Source organism: Sebastes fasciatus, chromosome 8 (assembly GCF_043250625.1).
Source record: "Sebastes fasciatus isolate fSebFas1 chromosome 8, fSebFas1.pri, whole genome shotgun sequence".
Taxonomy (NCBI): Eukaryota; Metazoa; Chordata; class Actinopteri; order Perciformes; family Sebastidae; genus Sebastes; species Sebastes fasciatus.
This window is the reverse complement of record NC_133802.1, coordinates 9,553,070-9,573,999: the sequence shown is the minus strand read 5'-3', so window position 1 is coordinate 9,573,999 and position 20,930 is coordinate 9,553,070. Positions and strand designations below refer to the sequence as shown.

Sequence of the window (20,930 nt, the reverse complement as noted above, 5' to 3'; positions counted from 1 at the left end):
CAGGCAAACACACTTACACACTCTCACACCCACATTCATACGATCACAGACTTAGCTATGGTCTGTGTTATTGTACCCGAAAGCGCTTGAGACAGACTCACCCTGTAAAATACACACATATTCTGATAGGATTGTGTAGTTCTAGCTTTCTGTTTGTTCGTGTTACTCATGTTCCTTCTGGATTGGCTGTGTTGAACAGAAGACCAGCTATATATGAACTGCACTGCACCTCAGTTCAGAAGTTTATGGCTGCACAACCTAAAACTGGATGGAAAATAAACATTGCACTTTCTATTTACTTGGAGGCTGAACTGTGCACAAACAGTAACGCAATCAACTGCTAGGTGTCCTTAAAATTCCTGTAATTTCGGAGACATTGGGAAAATTGTTCATATCGTTTTTCATAATAAAAAAGATAACAAATAGTCAATATGATTAAGTTAAATATGTAAGTAATGAATTTGTATTGTGATTAAGTTATATTATAAGTAGTGAATTGGTATTCTTGATTGATAACAAATTTATATTTTTGATAAGGATAATTATATCAGTAATTAATTTATATTCCTGTATGACACAGATTAAAGATAATAATTATAGTTAGAATAATTATAAATAATAATAATTATAGTTAGACAAATTTAGGAAAACTTAATTAGAGTATATGTATGGCTCAATAAGGAAGCTGGTTAATAATTGACTTATGGAGAAGCGGTGGGATTAAATAAGTTTATACTTCTTCTCACTCGTTTTCAAATATGTAATAATAATAATAATAATACATTTTATTTAGTGGCGCCTTTCTGGACACCCAAGGACACCTTACAAAAATCTGTTAAAACATAGACAGATAAAAAACAATATAAAAACAACAGGACATGACAGAGACATATTTGTACAAACACATAGGATGTAAATCAAGGCATCAACTGTTTGACAATTTGTTCTTCTTATGCTTTTCATTGTATGTAAATACTACTTGTTTCTGACTGTCCACTTGTTGGTATGATCATTCTCTTTTCTTTATTTTTTTATTTTATTTTTTTTGTATTCTACATGTTCGAAATAAATTTTGAAATTAAATAATTAGATCAGGTTTTAAATGTGTTCAGCTTGACCACTGAGAGGTAAGCTAGGGAAGTGACGAGTCTCTGCAGAAGAGAAAAAAAAGGACAGCGATAAATTGCAGGCTTGACCTTTCACCCCTGGATCACCCTGTACACACCCCACTCATGATCGCCCGCTCAACTTCCCAAACCACCCAAACTGCTTAAACCCCAGAGTCATTCATTACAACCACTGCTTTAGTGGAGGATGGGAAAAGTTCTGGGTCGACATTTAACTGAAAGGCCTCAAAAATATTCTGCTGTCACCCAGAGCCATGTTGATCCTCCCTCTGCTTCAAGGTTCAACTGGGCCCTCTTCTGGATGCAAATAAGCATTACACTATGTGAGGCATTCAATTTAAGCCAACTTTATTGGCATCAGTGGAAGAGCTGCTAGAATTTTGACTAAAACTAGTGTCAATAACTTTACCATATTATACCAATCTTAGCTTCCCTTCATTGGCTCCCTATCAACGTTAGGTCAGACTTTGAGGTACCACTAATGACTTCTAAAATTATAAATGGGCATGCTCCTTTATACTTGTCTGACCTCCTTCTGTTCTCTGCTCTCAGAATACAGGCCTCCTGTCTGTCCTCAGAGTTAAAAAGAAAAGTCAGCTGGCTGCAGGGTCTCTTTGTGGTCATTCTGCTTCTCTTTGTGGTTGTTATGCTTCTATTAGTGGTAGTTTTGTGTCTTCTTGTGGCCGTTTTCTGTGTCTTTATGGCTGTTTTGTGTCTCTTAATAGTCATTTTATTAACTTTCCAACAATAAATGTCAATTCAGACAGAAGTTCGGGGCCTGTCCTGCCAACGAGAATATTGGTAATTTTATTAATAATTCAATTATTTCATTTTTCTATACTAATTCTAACCCTGTTTGTTTGTCGTCCAACATCCACAAGCAAATGAGTCCTGAGTGCCTATCTGTCTTTATTTCTCTTCTCCCTCTCTTCCCTGTTTTCCAATCCTTCGTTCTCTCTTTTCAGTACCATTGATGACCTATGACCTTTCTCTCTCTCTCTCTCTCTCTCTCTCTCCCTTTGGCTTCCCTCTAGAGAAGTCTTGGATCTGGATCTCCGTCCTCCAGGAGATTCAGCCTAATCTCTCGTCTCTTCTTCCTCCTCGGTGTGACTGGTGTGCTTGAGCGATATGTCTTTGTGTAGTCTGTCCACTTTCCATGTCTTCCTGTCGGAGTGGAAGTCACGTGGCTCAGGTCCAATCTGTTTGGCAGCACCTAGAAGATTCTCGACTTCTTCCCGTATCCATATACTTTATATGAATCTTTAGTGTCATTCTGAATTGCTATATTGTAATTTTACTATCATTATTTTGGTCTGTTCTGTCCACATGACATCTATTGCATGTCTGTCTGTCCCGGAAGAGGAATCCCTCCTCTGCCTCTGTCTTTGCCTCCTCCTGAGTTTTTTTTTTTCTCGTGTGCATCAGTGAAAACTGACAATAAAACCTGTAATCATATGTTCATACTGGTAATCCTCTCATAGATATTTTTGATACCTGTGAAAGCAGGGAGTGGCAGTTTGGAGGAGGAGAAAGAGGATGACGATGAAGATGCTGCCTCGGCCTCGTCAGGCCGGTTATCAGGAATCTGGTTCAGGAATCAGGAAATGGCGTTTTTCACATCAAGCATCCATCATGTCTAGCTTCGGTGACAACATGCGTGCCATTGCTTTTGTTAGTTGTTTCCCATTGAATTTACACACCAGTACCACTGTCCACCGCACCCTGTCGCCGCTTTATGGCTCGTTTCACACACACAGCTGCCTTTATGTACTATATACAAAGACAGAATTCAAGATATGATTTTTTTATTAGTATCACACTCCAATTGTGTGATCACAACCTCTGAGTTGTTAAGTGGGTAGGTTAGAGTTTGGGACATAGTAAGTCTTTTATACTATTTATTACATTTCCACGCTGGGTTATTTTATTTTATTTTATTTTTCCAGGATATTCCTATTTAGATTTAAAATGTATTTTTCCAAGGGAGTCCTGGCCAAGTTGGCAGCATAAAAGCTTCACATAAAAGCACATAAAACAAAACAACAAAAAGTTTAAAACAATGTCACATTAATCATTATGTGATTCATTCATTATGAATCAAGCTAATATTTTAAATGTATTTCTGAATTAAAAAGAAATCATAATGTTAACTCTGTCTCTCTAACTTCTGATTTCAATATGCCATTGCAGGCTTCTGCACGGCAGGCTTCGGTTTTGTCCCTCTATCCCCACAGGGCTTTATGGAGCCGGTTTAGCCGGTTATGTGGGATTTCAACAGAACTGGAAAATCAAGGGAGAACTTGCCCAGGCCTCGGTGTTTGTGTTCCTTAAGGGGACAACAGCTCCGACCGGTTTTCTGGGGTGGAGAGATGAGAGAGGGCAGGGTGTGGGGCGTTCTCCCTCACCTCATTCTCCTCTCTTTCTCTTCATTATCGGGCTCTCTTTCTCTGTCTCTGTACAACTCGGTCCATCTCTGAGGTCTCCACAGCTGCATGAGGTGAGTAACCATTGATTAAGCTCTGAGTTGTTGCCTGAGGGCCAGAATAGATATCGGCTGACAGGTGGGTAGAGTCGGTGCAGCTATGTGTGTCTGGGAGTGAGGGCAATGACTGAGCTGGCATACAGGAAATGATCATAGTCTTATCAGGCCTTTCATGCTCATAATGGAGTGTATGAGTGTGTGGGGTTTGTGTGTGAGTTTTAAAGGACTGTTACCACACTCTCTTCACACAATGTTGTTATAAAAATGTGCTCATACATTTACAGTACAGCATGAAGTAGATATAAAGCTGTTTGTCAATAATAAGATAAGGCATTTAATTAAGCAATGTGCGATAGAACAATCACAAACCGCTTTTACATATGCTCAGGGATCATATTGTGTGTGTGTGTGTGTGTGTGTGTGTGTGTGTGTGTGTGTGTGTGTGTGTGTGTGTGTGTGTGTGCGTGTGCGTGTGTGTGTGTGTGTGTGTGTGTGTGTGTGTGTGTAGGTTGGTGTAACAGACATTCCTCATTTATTGTCATTTACATAAAAGCCATTATTGTCTCGAAACACATTTTTCAGTGGTGTCACAGTTCAAATAAATGAGTGACATGTTTACTCAGTGTCACTCCTGGTCATTCCAGTGACATTATTAGTCAGAGAAGCAGACAAAGAGAAGCCATGGGTGTTTTGAAAGCAAAGCAGCTCCGACAATTAGCTTCCAATGACATTTGTTTAGAAACAGCATCAGCCACACAGCCCACAGCAGTGGTATGAAGTCTGAAGACCAAAACTTCCTCTCACAAGTCAAGTTTGGTTTCGATCAAACAACAAAGCTCAACAAAGCTCAACAAAGCGGATGGGAGGTGTTTGAGAAAGGCTTACAGTGAGATAGGCAGCCAGGTTGTTATCTACAGTATATCTCTCTATAGCTGTGTAGCATCAGGACTGCATATTTCCACATCGCAGTAATGCTTCTGTTAATAGTGGGAGAAGTGTCATACAGTAGTGGCAGTATAGTATAGAGTTTTAAAGGTGCAATGTGTAAGATCCGGGCAGCATTTTTAGTTTAAAACATCCCAAAAATAATTATCAAGAGAATGTGAAGAGGTTACAGTGTCAAAGACGTACTATGTATTGTGTTGCAGACATACAGTAGCTCGTGAAATTAGCACGCTAACCAACTACCGCCGGCCCGTCCTGTCTTGTAATACCACTTGTTCCTCGTGAGGTGATAGAGAGTTACTGACCAACCCTCAGTCCAACATTAAAAGGACCAAGAAGTAGAGCTGCCCCGAGGAGCTTGTCATATAATACATCCATGATCCGTGTACGTTTTGATAGTTTGTTTATTGGATTAAATCCAAAGTGGCAGAAATGAGAAAAAGACTCTCACCCTCGCCTCGTCCTACCCGCCGCCTGGAGGCTGCTTCGCCAGATGTAGAGTGTGCAGCAGCTTTTGGGAGACGGGCCCCCAGCAAACTTTCCGTTGCTGCAGGTTAGACCCATGCAGCCCGCCGGGATTTGTGCCGGCTGAAGTTGCTGCGGTCGCTGACTGGGCGTCCGTCCCTCTCCGGAGCTGCCGAGAGCCGACCGCTGTCCTCCCGGCGGGGTGGTCTCCTGGACGCAGGGAGGGCGAGACGAATGTACAGGTCATTTTCTCATGTCTGCCACTTTGGATTTCCACGGACCGTAGAGCCCCCGGTTAGTGTCACAGTGAACACACAGATGGCTAACGTAAACTACAGGCTGACGCCGCACGTGAAGATTATAAGATAGCTGTGTTATTTGTCCGGCTCTCAGAGTTTCAGCAGTTTGGTTGAATTTTGCGTATTCTTGGCCAGCTGTTAGTTAGTAGTTGGCTTTTTAAAATGTTATAACTGATGACTGTAAAATGTGATTGTATGGAGCCATTAGTAGAGGTGAAATGCTGCCCTCTATTTGTTTGGAGCATGTGGCTACATGTTACACATTGCACCTTTAAGGATGAATTTACTGGAAATACAATAACTACACAGCAACAATAGTTAGACAGTGACAACTTATGCGTGCGTGGGTGCGTGCATTTGTGTGTGTGTGTGTGTGTGAATAATGATCTAAAGACTGCAGGCTAGGCACATAAAGGCAGACAGGTCTTTTCTTGCTCTGCTGAGGTGATCTGAACAGCCACTTGCCTGACATATCCCGACATGTCGAGAGAGCCTGATCCACACTGATCAACATGCTAAATAGTATTCAATGCATCTATTTGTGCTTATTGGTGATTGTGTGAGTGAGTGAAACAGAAAGCAGAAGTGACACACACAAAAAGCTATCGGTTTGCATTGAGACTTTCGATCAACAAATTACCTTATTACAGTTTTAAATTGACACCATGTGATGCACATAAATGCATGCACATGCGCAAACTGTTGAAAAGCTGTGTACTTGGCACACAAACTGCTGAGTTAAGTCCCAGACCTTGCAGGACCAGTCTAGCTAGTTTCAATCAACCTTGATATAACAACGGAATTTGCTCCAACATTTGTGTAACTGGGACGGCTTATGAAAGAGCAGCACCAGAGAAGTGTGTGGTACTGTACGTCCTCAACGCAACACAGTCCTCGGGCTGTAACGCCCAAGCCCTTGATGACTCTGACTGATTTACAATGTTCCCACTCTATTAGGAGTTTGAAGTTTTAATACGTAGTAAAAAGCGCTGGATTTAGGGTGTGTGAAGGGTTGTAATGTCATGTCCAATTCCAGTTTTTAAAGCATTCAGTACAATTTCATTCACTCCATCAAACATATGACAAACATTTTCTGTCTCTCTGTTGTTGTACAGTCAGACTCAAGGTCTAAGGAGATTACCGTTGCAATGGAGTGCTTCAACAGCCTACTCCTCAAACTGCGGGAGGTCCACGAGCGAGAAGTGGAGGGTAAGTGGAACTCAGAATGGAAACAGCAGCCAAAGAGAGAGACACGTATGCAGCTCATATCATTTGCAAGAATTATAACCAGATGTGTTTTTGGCTTCCAGGCTGGCAGGGGAAGATCCAAGAGCTGTCCAACAAGAAGGGCTGGTGAGTGGCTTCTTCACCTCCCCGAGGTCTCTACATGATCATGTTTAGACAACGCTAACAAGATATTCAAGTTAGATCAGCCACTGTGGGAGCCGTGCTCAGGCCTGAAGTCTTTGTGGACCATGCAGGCATACGTGCCGTGTTTGTCCATGTCATGTTTAGCTTGAGAGGAAGCTCATGTTGCAACAAGTCATTCAGTCTGGTACCGAGTCACAAATGCTTGGTTTCATTTCCACTTGAAAAAAAAAAAAAATGGTAAAGGAGTGAGATTATTTTAGATTCTTGATACAACTGGACAAGGCCGTAATTTTAATGGGTTTTGGGGAGGGGCACATCCCCCACCAATATTCAATTACAGTGGAATCCGTTTAAAGTGATCACGTTTGTTGGGGTCAAATTGCGTTTTCTCCTGCGTGAGATGTTGCTGTTTTTGGCCGGCTCTGCAGCGCGAGTGTGCACGCAGTACGGCGCCACTTTGCCGCGACGTGGAGGGAGACGGGCACCGGTCTGCATGTGTGCCACAGAGCGGTTACTTCCCCTATAAGGTTACTTCCCCAAACTGAAGACACAAAAGACGAGGAAAGAGTCAATCATGCCAACAATGTGTACTGACTCAGCAGAGATAACATTAAATGAGGAAAGTTGATCTACAGGAGAATAATTATTTGAAAGCAATACAGAATGCCTGAGAGCCTTATTACTGCATCATATTACATTACAGTTTTATATATAAAATTGTCACCTGGCGCCTGAATTGTTTGTTTTCCTTTACATAAATAAAGACATTTAGACCATAGAGTGGTGCAGACAGATTCACCAGAAAGCAGGAAATTAAGCATTTGATGCTCAAAATTTCCTCGGGGGAAGGACCCCAAGACCCGAAACCTACCCCCTTGCAACCAGGCAACATATTCTCATACGATATTTTACGGGAAAATTGTGTACATGTGTTTTCCTACGAATGTCCTTCAACATGTGTTGATTTCCTAAGGAAACAACTTCCTTAGGTTTGGGCAATAGTTAGGTTTATTTGTGTTTTGGCTTAAATAACTCTGGAAGTGACGTTACTTAAGTTCGTAAATTGTGTGACAAAAACATCAATGTTGACTTCTAGTTTCACACAGGACACAAACACCAGTCTCCCGAGCAAAAGTCCAGTATTTTGTGACCCACCCATCCACCCAGACCTCCTACGACCTACAGTACTGTACATGAATTACACACAAATTGATTTTGTGGGATATACACAAACTACAGTGCATTACTTTTGGCATTAAGCCTCAACTGGGAGTTAAGTCAAGAAAGTCTTTGAGTCCATTTCAAATGCTGTAGATATCTAAACATTGTGCCACTTAATCTGGCTCAATGCCTGATCAGATGGACAGTCCTTGTCAACGTGTGCAAACTGTGGGTCAAGTAATATGTAGGCCTACTAGGTTGTCATACCTGTCGGTTAAAATGCGATCGACTAGTTCTTCTGCCTCAGTGTCGTGTCATCTGTTGTCATCTGTTCCTGTCCGGTTTGGTGGCTGATCCAAACCACACCGAGATGGGTGTGCAGAGAACAGACTGGATGATTGCAGTGTAGCACTGGATCATGTTGGACTCCCACTAAGGTCCTGTACTGGCAGATTATAGATTCCAGAAACCTGAAGGCTTCCATAGCAGACACAGTGCTGTTGAGCATGGTGTAGGGGCTCCTCCTGAAGTCCATGGTCATCTCCCACACTTTTAAGCATGAACTTGAAGTACATTTTGTTGATAATACGTCTGTACTTTTACTTCAACTTTTTTTATTTCGAATGCAGTCAGACTTTTTATAGTGCGTTCTTGATACTTTTACTCATATAAATGATCTGATTACGTCTTCCACCTGCTGGAAAAGAGGAGTGTAATAGCAGAAGCTGATAGTAGCGGACATGGTAAAGCAGCAGCAGCAGTCTTGAAACTAAAAGGAAATCAAATATAGTATTAGAACTCATATGTGTCTGATTCTTCAGCCTGTTCATTATGAATGTTCCTGAGAAGACGTATTATTCTGTATCTCACTGATCGTAGTAAGAGTGACATGCCATCTGATCGACATTGGGTTTTAACAGTACAGTACACTAATTCTTGTTTTGTGCGTGTGTGTCTGTGTGTGCATGTAAACAGTGATACAAAGCGAATGGAGGAACTGTTCACCAAAAACCAGCAGATGAAAGAACAGCAGAGGTTACTCACCGAGAACATCAAGACACTGGAAAACAGGTACTGATGTTAGGTTCTGATGTTGTTGTATATATATATACAGTATATAGTATACAGTACCATAAGCTAGTGATCTTAGTAGCTGCAAGTGTGAATGTGTGTATTGAACTGAGACGTGTGAGACGCGTTATAACATTTGATATACTATATTAGGTATTTGTTAGTGATTACCAAATGTTTTGTAAAACATCTATACACATAATATAGATAGATGGACCAGCAACCAATTATTAACCATTGACAAAGTGTTGATCTAAATAATGTATATATAGATGATTTGCAAAGTATTTATTAACCATTTAACAAGGTATAATCATCAGTTGCAACTTTATAATAGCCATCCAAATAATGTTTATAGATAAGACAATTTCTTAAAGGTTTACAAATAATTTGGGAAACAAATACTTATAATATAGTATATAAAATGTAATAATGTGTGCAACAATGAACTTGAAAAATTATAGCATTTCATGTGACTTGTTGCCTGAAGACGACGGTGGCGACATGAGTGAGAGTTTGGAGAGAGGAGTGCCGGTGTTGTCAGAGTTTGTTGTGTCGGAGTACAGAAAGCGTAGCTTAGTGTTATCTAAAAGATTTTCAATGTCATGGCTGAATATTTAACTGATTTTAACTTCACTGGGTGATGCATTTAGTAACTGAATATTGTGTTTCTGATGTTTTCTGCTTCTTGTGTAGGCTGAGGGCGGGGCTGTGTGACCGATGCACAGTAACTCAGGAGGTAGCCAAGAGAAGACAGCAGGAATTTGAATCCTCACAGATACAGAGCCTCCAGCACATCTCTCTAATGGGTATATTCTGTTTATGTCCTTCTTTCAAAATCAGTGATCCAACCTTCCATCCATTCGTCATCCCTCCCTTCTCTCTCATGTCACATTTCATCACATCAGTCTTGCATCACTACTAAAACGTTTACTGTTTCCATTCATTTCCTGTCTCTTCTTTGCCATCTGGCCTTTGGAACAACTTTCTTTCAACCTTTTATCCATGTTTTTTTTTTTCCTTTCCACTAAAAATACATTTTAAAGACAACATTGTTGTTCAGTGCTCTGATCATGACCTGTGGTCTGTGTTGTAGCGGGAGAGATGAACAACCTGAAAAAGGACAACAAGAGACTTCGAGATGAGCTCAGGAATTTCAGAGCAGCACTTGAGTGAGTATACATACGGTGTACGCATAGAAATAGAATGAAAGTAGAACGCACATTAAACTGTTTGCTGTGGTCATTTGACTAGTTCAAAAGAAAATGCAGATTGTTGTCAGCTGTCAGTGTGACACACATTGTTACTCAGCCGCTAAGCAGTAACAGAGCCAAAAATCGACATCTGTGTAAAAGGACACTAGACGCTGATGCTGTTGCTGGAGATATACAGTACTTGCTTCTACCCAAGCGCTGGTCCCGCATAAGCGTTGCGTTCATTTCTGCAGATGTGCACAACCAACACTCCAAACGGATGCAGGATATGCAAGACAGCGTCATGCACACACAAACACGCAGAAAGCATATCTCCAGCCTTACACGTCACTAGTCCGCTAGTCCGTTTGCCCAGTTAAAATACGGAAGTTAGCCCGCTACAACGGTTGAAAATCAAACCCCCAGGAAGAGCACCGGGTTTTGAAACGAACTTTTGTAGTTGCCAAACGGTGGAAATACAACTTTCGTGTCCGTCACGTGATGCCATTTGAGGTAAATCAACTTCCCAGTACCAACACTGTACTAGCCCTTATTTAAATGATTAGATCCTAAAAGTTGTAAAACAGATGAATCCAGAGTTATTTCCCTTCCTCCGTTTATGTGAATGAGACTCCGACCGAGTTGTTGGGAGGCGGGGTTAAAGGAAATGTGCTTGCTCCATGGGCCCAATGGATGAGGAAGATCGCTGGAAGATTCGGGTAATTTTATAGGCTACTCGGAAGTCAAACTTTTTTTGGCTTCATGCGCTATTGAGCAACTTTCATAGCAATGAACGGGGCCCCGCCTCCAACGCTGCATCCACTTCTCTTTATACATTCGATAATGTTATCGAATGTACAAAAAATAGCCGCTACTCTGACCATCCTGCTATGTTGATTTGAATGTCGGTTCTACTCGCTCTATTTCTATGAGTGTGAGTCAACAATCTTCTATCTAGAGGAGGCTCTAAACAACTTATTTTCTCATTTTAATCATTTATTCTGTCATTACTCAAAGTACTTCTCAATAGTAGTCAATGCAGCAAACGTGTGACCACTATTGCACAGACTATTTGCACAGCTTATCAACACATTTTGCTCGTATGACCAATATCGCAACAATTACCATTCAAAAAGAATCTCTCTGTCAACTCCCATGAGTTGACTATGGTCTGCCTGAAAGCAGTCTCTCACACAGCGACTGTAATGCTGTATGTGTGTGTGTGTGTGTGTGTGTATAGCAGAGGTCACAGTGACCACTCCTCCAATAGCAGCAGCAGCACCACCACCACCACCACAGAGGCCAAACCAAACAGCTCCCCTGACCTTTCACCCCCTTCTGGACCGATGGCCCTCGTCTCTACGGCAACCATCAGGGCCGGTAACCAGCCAGCAGATGGCAATATTGCAGTGAAAACTGAGGCAGACCAAAGAACTGAAGGTGAGGATGAGGAAGAGCTGGGAGGAGGATAAAGTACATGTTTGCTTGTTGATTATCCTGCTCTCATTCTTACATAAGGTCATGTTTTTTGATTTTCAATCAGAAAGTGATCACAGACAGCTGAGAGGGATGAACAGAGGTCACTTTGTAAGTTTCTAAATCAGCTCACTCTCATAAGCATAAACATTTAAACGCAGTTTTTAACATTTTCTCTGTTGCAAACATATTGAAAATACTAATATTTGCTTTCTTGCTGAGAGTTAGCACCTTCATACCTACGTTAAATATGGTAAATGGTAAATGGGCTTACATTTACATAGCGCCTTTCTAGTCTTCTGACCACTCAAAGCGCCTTACACTACATGTCAGCATTCACACACATATTCACACACACATTCACACACCGATGGCACAGCCTTCGGTAGCAATTTGGGGTTCAGTATCTTACTTTGACATGTGGACTGAAGGAGTCGGGGATCGAACCATCGACCTTTCGATTGGTGGACAACCCGCTCTACCTCTGCCCCTACAAAATATGAAGCTGTAGCCAGGAGACAGTTAGCTTCGCAAAGCGTAAAGAGTGGAAACAGTAGGAAAGAGCGAGCCTGGCTCTGTCCAAAGGTCAAAATAAAAATTAAAAAAAACATCCATCTCACCAGCACATCTTGTGAGCTTACTAATTAACATGTTATATTTAATTTTTGTTTGATCCTCAAGAAGTGTAAAGACAATTAAATTCCCTTTGGACAGAGCAATGCTTGCTGTGTCTGTTGTTTCTGGTCTTTATGCATTCTATATCTGCATATCTATATTCATATTTAGCGTACACAGATGAGTGGAATCAAACCTTCTCATCAAACACTCTCAGAAAGAAAGAATCTTTTTTGTTGTTGTTGTTTCCAAAATGTCAAACTATTACTTTAGTTTATGCGATAATGAATAGCCACAAATATGTTTACATTTCTTTTTCTTTCTGCCCTTCTCCACTCTGACAGGAGTCATACAAGCCTCTTTCCTGGAGGACAGAACGTGGTGTAACTCGTGTTGGCGAGAGGAGGTGAGACGGAGGGGCATAGGAAAACGCAATACAGGCTGCCATGCCATTATATGAGCATGGAACGGTGAATCAGTGATAGGGTGTGCCCAAATTTAAACAAAGATTTAAAAAAAAAAATAAATAAATTGTTTTGGGAGCCAAAGAAGAATGATCAAACGTCAGCTTCAATCACTCATAGTAATGATTTAAATCATATTCCTAGATGTATTCCCTTACACTAATTGTTACTGTAAAAAGGTATAATCATATTACTGTTACTAAGTAATGCATAACTGACTAATAACCGCTCCCTCTGTTTCTAATAACAGATCTCAGAGTGTTGAAGGACTGGACCAGCGACCCTGCATCCTTCCTCAAGGTCTCCTTCTTAAGAACTCTTCTTCCTCAACCGGCGGAGAAGTGCACCCCAGCAGACACGTGCTCCATGCTCCCGTTCCCTGCCGTCCTCAACCAATGAAGAGCGGCCCTGCTACTCTCCCCTGGCCCTTATCTGAATCCTCTGACTGGGTTGCTGCGGCTGCTGCTGCAGGGTCAAGCCTGACGGTGCAACCTTCACCCAAATCAAACCTGCCACGCTTTCCCAACCTGATCCCGACGAGCCAACACGCCAGCCCTAGGAGGCAGGTTTTTGGGTCTCCCTGGGTCAAGCAGAGCGGGCATCAGCCCCTTGCCAAAGAGCCAACCGTGGTGTTCAGGTTGAGAAGTCTGGCAGAGCACGTGGAGAGTCAAATTAAGCAACATCAGGAGAAAAAGGAAATCCTGCCACCCAATACTGAGAGGGTCTCTGGGGAAGGGCTTAGAGAGGCGTACGAGATGCCTCTGGACCTATCGGATCGAGGAAAGCCCAAATCCAGCCAAACGCCAAGAGATGACTTGCCCTTAGCCTTTCAAGGTGGAGAGAGAGTACAGACGAGCCCTGATAAAGATGTGAAGGCGAATCCGTCTGCACACAGACCAGTATCGTCACCTTCTCCCGTTGGCCCTCCCTCGTGCTCCTGGACCTCTACCCCACCAGTCAAACAAGAGGAAGAGTCTACCAGTGGCCACAAGGTGATTTTTTTTGGCAATTAGATCAAAAGTCATGAGGGGTGATGGTAAAGACGGGTCTAATAGGATTCATGGTATGATGGTGTCATCCCAGCAGGTAATCAAAGAGCAAGAGCAGAAAGAGGAGGTGAATGGAAATACAGACCAAAGCAACGGGAAGAAGGTGCCCGTCCTCACTATATCACTACGTCCAGGTGAGGAGCTTAGATTCATACGTGTCTGTGTGTGTGTTCATCCGTATATGTACTGTACACAGGTGAGTAATACTTGCTGGTGTCATGTGTCTGTAACAGTGGTGGTGCTGGAGACTCTGAATTCTGCTCTGCAAGAATCCTTATCATCAAATGGCAAGGTAAGGTCATTCAAGCCAACGAAGCAGATACTGTTTAGATGCTCACTCAATATCATGATTCCTATGTGAAAGTATTAGCTGTTTCTTTTCACTTGAAACAAAGGTTTCAATCTATTAAGAGCCCTTGTGCTTTTTGCTCTGCCTCATCACAGTCATCGTCATCAGCAGCTGCGCCAGGAAGCAGCTCCGATCACGACGAGGAGGGGAGCGTGTCAGGACAAGAAAGCAACCCGGGCTGCAAGAGGAAGAGGGCATCTGTGGAGACTGAAACAGACAGAGACTCAGACCGTAGGCATCAGTTCACATTTCAAGTCCTGTGTCTTTCTTCCCTGCTTCCTATAGCTTTATTTACTTCTTGGGTGTGGTCTTCAAGTCCAGTCACATTTCTAAAGCTTTATGAATCGAAACTTTTTTTTTCCACACGTGGTCCATATGTATTTCACTACCGGTTCTGTGGACACACGTCTGATATTTAAGGGGTAGTTCAACATCCCTTAAATATCATATGAACGTCATCCACTTAATGATATGGAGGTGTCTGAAAACCACATATGAATGAATCTATTGGATAAGGTTATATTGTGAATGCACAGTATATTAAACCTCATGACCAATTCTGTAATCATACAACCGTCTTGATGATGTGAACGCTTGCTAGTCACATCTCTAAAATTCCACAAGACTTGAATGCAGCATTTGTATTTATTGCTATCGATCTTCTCATCTAACTGTTGTCAAGAAAGCAAAGAAGTAAATTTTTTTCAGATGGCTTAAAGTGGCAGTAGGCAGAATGTGTTTGGCATCATCGGGCAAAAATTAAAAAATTCTGTTTTCAGGCTTAAGAAAATCTAGCCCGTGACAGGAGACTTTGACCAATCACAGGTCATTTCATTGAGAGAGCGTTCCTATTGGCTGTGCTCCAGTCATGTGACCAAAACTTGGCGTTGCTTCAAGAGATTTCCCGGCGATTTCGCAATGGCTGCCGGGTGACAAACTTTCTCATTTTACAGCTAAACAGTACACTATAAGATGATTTTGAAAACATTTGAGGCAAGAAATAGGCATTAAAGTAACACAGTATTGATTCATATTAGATCAGCTCTTACTGCTTGTTTTCCTCCGGTCTGTGAAATCTTGCAGATGCCTTTAAGAGCACCGGAGGACACACAAGAACATGATTTTTTTCAGGTTACCTGTTTCATGCACTACTGTCAGGATATAGCAACCGTTTTATAAAAATAACTTTTTTTAATCTTATTTGCTCCAATCTCGCCTACTTCAGCTTTAACCGTCTATCCACTGATAAGCCTAAATCCTGTGTGTAAATCAGATGAATTTGAAGGGTATAATTACTTAATCTCAACTCTTTGACTTCCGCTCAACCGATGTGTTCTCAATTATTGTCTGTCTTAACTACTTTCTTGTGTTCAGTCTTTATTTATACACATTCAAATGTAACCATCATAAAAAAATCACAAATTTTGCTAACCACTGTTTCTCCCTCACTAAAAGGAACTGTTTGGAACAATTTCCTTTTTTTTCCCCTCACAGACGTCCACCAGGAGAGGAAGATCAAGATCACAGTGAGAACTGAGGAGACGAGCCCTTGCTAAAGAGCATGACTTGGTGATCTCACTTAAACTTGCATCAACTGATTGTTTTGGCCACCTGGGGGTGGCAGCGCAACGAGCTGTTAACGCATCACTTAAATATACCTTATAAAGTTGATAGGGCTAACAATCAATACGACTGCCCTAACTGGCCTCAAGACAAGTCTTTTATATAAGGTGTGAATAAAAGCTACAACCCCAGCGTTTTAGAAAACTTTTCAAAAATAGCCCTAAACCTGCATTAACTTTGTTTTGTCCACTTGGAGGCAGCAGAAACAAGTTGTAAGCAGAACAATGAGTTGAAAGAGGCTAAAAAACTCTCTACAGAGTTTATTATTATGAGCAACTCATTTCATATTGCATGTATAGTCATTTGATCTATTGCTATGTAATATAACCTCTACAACTTCTCACTGAGTGCTTTTACATGGACTCTAGTATTCTATTTAGTTTCAGGATATTCAAATGGGCATTTTATGAGCTGGAAAATGTGACGTATTACTCCATATAGTGTTCGCACTAACTGGTATATGTCCATGTCCCGCCAACATAAATCTGAATAGGCTAACTGGAATATTCCAATATTGACCCATGGTTTATGTCAACATCATATTCTATTGATTATTTTAATTTGTAAACAACACAAATTCCATTTCCATGAAGTCATTAAATCCAAAATAACAATAATAAAATTAGTATATGGAGAAAATCTGACATTAGACTGTCTCCATCTGAATAAAACATTTAATGGTACATATTAATGTGCATAAATAGCATTCTGTTTAGCAGCTTATACAGTACATGTATTTATTCGGTGGAGAACTGAGACGCAGTCCGGCTGAGAAAGTCACACATTTTGCAACACGTACCAGCCCATTTTCGCAAGGTACAACCTAAACAGACAACTGAAGACGAGTGCAATAATTGAAAAGTTTCTTGTAGAAACGTAAGGAAGAAATGGACAGGTTTAAATTGTATTGTGATCTCTGTTCAGTTTCGTCTGCTGTTGATCATCACAAATACTGCCAATGCAGTAACACCATAACTAGTGTCATCCCTCGGCAGCAAACAGCACTATCATTGCCGTCCCCTCTCTCTGAAACGCTGAAAAATGTCAAGATCAATAACCAAGTTTTGACCTTTGATCTTACATTTCTAATTAAAATGCACTGTGTTGTCAAAAATAACTATCCCATAAATTTAACCATTTGCAAAATGTTCTTGTCTTACAGCCAGACAAAGCAAACCAAACTGTGTTTGAGTGTCACCTGCTAATGCCTAATACTTTAGTCCTCCTCTCCAATACTCACCAGACACTACCGCATTTATAATTATGTTACTTTCCTGGCATCGCTGTCGCTGCCTTGCTATTTTTGCCACAGAGCTTCCCCTCCTCCCGCCCTGTCTTCAGTGACCAACAAAGAAAAAAGAGAAGACAAAAACATGTTTCTCTTCCTCTTTTTCGTTTTCAGAATGCACATATTTTGCAAGTATTAACTTTCCGTTCACAGCTGTGACAGCTTGTGGTAAGCCGGGTGGATGGAAGCGATAAAAAGCACAGTGACAGAGTCAGTTCAATAACCTATACTTTGTGATACAGCGCTGTAAAGTCAATGCGTCCTTTTTGTGTAAATATAGAAAAATATTTTTAATGGAGATGCCCTAATCAATAAGCAGAATCAGCCAATATTTACTAATAATAAAAATGAGATTATTTGAACCCTCTTTTCTCTTTTCAAAAGTGTGCATTTTTTAGTATCCTGTGTGTGAAAACCTGTACAGCCCTAATGCTGTTCCATTGATTTCTATTGCTTCTATCATGTCTCTCTAATGCCATTAGAGTCCATTAAGTCCAATACTTGGTCAATGGTCAGTGGACAAAGTAGCCTTCCCCTTGCCATCCGTATCTCTCTGTTAATTCAAATGCGATTGACTGTGCTACTGTAAGTATGCTTTGACTTTTACAGTATGCTAATCTATCAAGCTAAATGCTGTGTTGTTGTGTGGTCTAAACAGATATGTAGGTGTTTTATTTTTAGAATGACACAATGTACAAACTGTTGTCTGAATGCACTTCTAATGCTGAAATAAATTTCCATTTTTGCATCTTGCTTCTGTAGCTCCCACTGTAAATGATTCAGCTCTTATATTTCGTACTATAACAAGTTTACCACACGTCTCTAGTACACTAATGTAAGTTGAATAACCTTCAGCGAATAATGACGACTGTTCTGGGAAATAGAAGTAACATCATGTCGGACATTTTGTTCAGGACGTTAAGCAAAACCGTTGTGGTTTGATGATCAGGAATGTGGTGACCAGTGGAAACCACCATGGGTAGTGTGATGTGATACAACTTAACTGTTACAGGAAATCAGCTCAGTGGTCAGCATCCTGTAAAACCATTATAATCTATTCACAGATTCAATTTACATTACGAAAGACTTTTAGGTAAAGCTACAATCCAGCAATGAATGTTTTGCAATACGGCAGAGCATTTCCTCAACTCTATTCGAGATGTCGTAAGTTGGTTCTGTTTGTTCAGATGAAATTTAGTTGTATCGACACGTCTCTGCCCCGCAGGAAGTGACAGATGGAAATTTAAACTGCTTCAGTGTAAACTGATGTTTGCTGATTTTTATCTGTGTGGACTAAAATTAAAGATATTTTTTGAATCAGTTCTGCCGATCATCTTTTGTGAAACATTAAAGCTGTAGAAATGGAGCAAATATGAATAAAAAAAGAAGACGGTCACTATATCCTGACAGTAGTGCATGAGACAGGTAATCTGGAAAAAAATCATGTGCCTTTGGTGTCCTCCGGTGCTCCTAACGGCATCTGGAAAGATTTCCCAGACCGAAGGAAACAACCAGTCAGAGCTGATCTGGAGTCTGCCGTCCAGCTGCCATCTCTGACCAGCTGTCAATCACTTTCAAAGTCCGATCAAACGGTCAAAATAGGCAGCGCTGATCGAATATGAATCAATATTCTGTCACTGTAATTCCCATTTCTCTCCTCAAAAGTTTTCGAAAACATCTTGTAGTGTACTGTTTACTGTAGCTGTAAAATGAGAAAGTTTGTGACCCAGCAGCCATGTTGAGATCAGTTGAGGAATTACCAAGCACCGCCCACCAGCCGGAGCACAGCCAATAGGAACGCTCTCTCTCTGAAATGACCTGTGATTGGCCAAAGTCTCCAGTCACAGGCTAGATTTTTTAAAGCCTGAAAACAGCCATGTGTGGCTGTGGCTCAGAGGCAGAGCAGGTCACAGGGCTGTGTGCTGAGCCCCCTCCTCTATGCAGTCTTAACAAATAACTGCCAACCCATCCACAACTCAAACACTACACTCACTACAGACAACTAAGCTGCATACAGGGGAGGAGGTTCAGAACCTGACAACGTGATGCAACAACAACAACCTGGTCCTAAACACCAAAAAGACCAAGGAGATCATCGTGGATTTTAAGACTACTAAGATGACCACACTGTCCTATCCACATCAACACAGAGGCTGAGGAAAGAGTCCCCAGCTGCTGCTGCTGCTGAGGTTTGTACACTAAGTTATATTTTTGCGTTATTTTATTTATTATACTGATATTGCTCTATTTTGCTAATGATTCTGCACTTTTCATCACTGATATTTATTACCAATATTTGATCTCATTCATGCTTTATTTATTCCTTGTATATATGTGTGTAATTTTTTGTTTGTTTTTTAAATACAATGCAACATGAGGGCAAACGCATGTCGTTATGCTTGCATAATGACAATAAAGTTCTTGAATCTTGGATCGGGAAATGTGCATGCGTGGAATGCCCTCAATTGTAGTATGAGTGGAACTTGAGTCTGACTCAAGTATAAACCACGCCTCTGCTACCAGCGACCACATCTTTAGGTTTAGAAAAAGAAAACAGAGATGGGAAATCTTGTGTAAAATCTTGACTTTACTGAGAAATTGACCACTTGTCTACTTGACATTACTACTACTACTACTACACTACTTACATTAGTTTCAAAACACACAAAAAAAATCATATAAGGAGAAACTATAAGAAAATCAAAGAGGATCTGATCTATAATTATGTAAAATAATAATAAAATGCAGGAAATGAGCAAAATAAATAAATTGTGCTTGTGTTTAAAGTGGAATGTAACACAGTGTCCCAGACAGCAGTAAGCAACGCTCCATCCAGAGAAACCTGGTCTCAGATCAGTCTCAGCCTCTCCGGTCTCTTTGTCTGTTACTGTTTATTTTCCACAAACCATCACAGGTCAGAGAACATATGCAAATGTTGTAAAGGAAAAATACGCCTGTCAATAGTCTGTCAGCCAAGTAATTCCCTTTAATAATTAAGCTATCTGTGGATCTTTAACCTGGAAAATGAGGAACTCAGTTCCCCCTAAAGTTTGACTATAAAGAACCGCAAACTGAAATCTGTATGTCAGTAACAGCTCAAACCAGACAACACCTGTCCATCTGCAGCTGTGAGCAGCTGGTAAACACAAATTATTTCTCTTTATCCCTCATTTTTTTCATCCTCTATTGTCCTTTACCAATTTTTAAACTCTTACAATCAAGCTTTTTCCTTTTTTTCTGATCTCATTCATTTCATTCTTATCCTCATCTTCCTACGGACCTCCCTCCCTCTCTCCTCTCCATCACTGCAGTCTGGGTTTCAGAGGGAACTGGGTTTCTAATCCTGACTGTTGATTAAGGATTACAGTATATAGCTGAAGAGCCTGGAGCTTTCTCTGATGCTGTGTTATTGCCAAGCTGCTGTTGTGGCCCTGGAGGCTGATCCGCCCACGCCTTCCCTCTGCTGCCCAGAGGATGCACTGAGCATGATAGCTGTCAAACTCATTTGAATGTTACAGCTGTCCTGCACACCATGCAAAATATGTCCCTCACATCTGTCCTCATCCATTTAATCCATTCTTCCCTCCATCCATCCATCCACTATACAACATCCAACATGATATAGCAGCTGAATCGGTTAAATTTTTTTGGTTGGCAAACATGTTTTGGATTAGGCAAAATATGTCCTGTACATAAATATACAGTAGTGGATGATCTATGACCTCTAGACTGCGATCTTCATCTATTAAAAAAGAAATTGACAATAAACAGTAAAAGATGTTTAGAAAAGAAAGCTCAGTAACTTTAGGTTACCAAAGTTATTCTTTTGTTCTGCGTTTTTACGCACAAGGCAGCTTTCTTCTCTCCATTCCATCAGTACTATAAGAGGCTGTAAAAAAAAACAAAAAAAAAACAGCCGGCTATTTCAGCCAGTCAGTGAAACCGACAGTGT

The 20,930-nt window shown here is 41.0% G+C and overlaps 1 protein-coding gene across 1 annotated transcript; it reads left to right on the top strand.

The window, feature by feature from the left end:
- Positions 1 to 3,494: 3,494 nt before the first annotated feature.
- rbbp8l (retinoblastoma binding protein 8-like) lies at positions 3,495 to 17,732 on the top strand. The gene is made up of 14 exons (XM_074643220.1): positions 3,495 to 3,624; positions 6,434 to 6,527; positions 6,629 to 6,671; positions 8,826 to 8,921; positions 9,618 to 9,730; positions 10,018 to 10,093; positions 11,355 to 11,554; positions 11,658 to 11,701; positions 12,550 to 12,611; positions 12,920 to 13,661; positions 13,756 to 13,852; positions 13,952 to 14,010; positions 14,163 to 14,298; positions 15,562 to 17,732. Exons 2-14 carry the CDS (start codon positions 6,467 to 6,469, stop codon positions 15,621 to 15,623), a joined length of 1,791 nt encoding a protein of 596 aa, XP_074499321.1. The 5' UTR covers positions 3,495 to 3,624; positions 6,434 to 6,466; the 3' UTR covers positions 15,624 to 17,732.
- Positions 17,733 to 20,930: the final 3,198 nt, after the last annotated feature.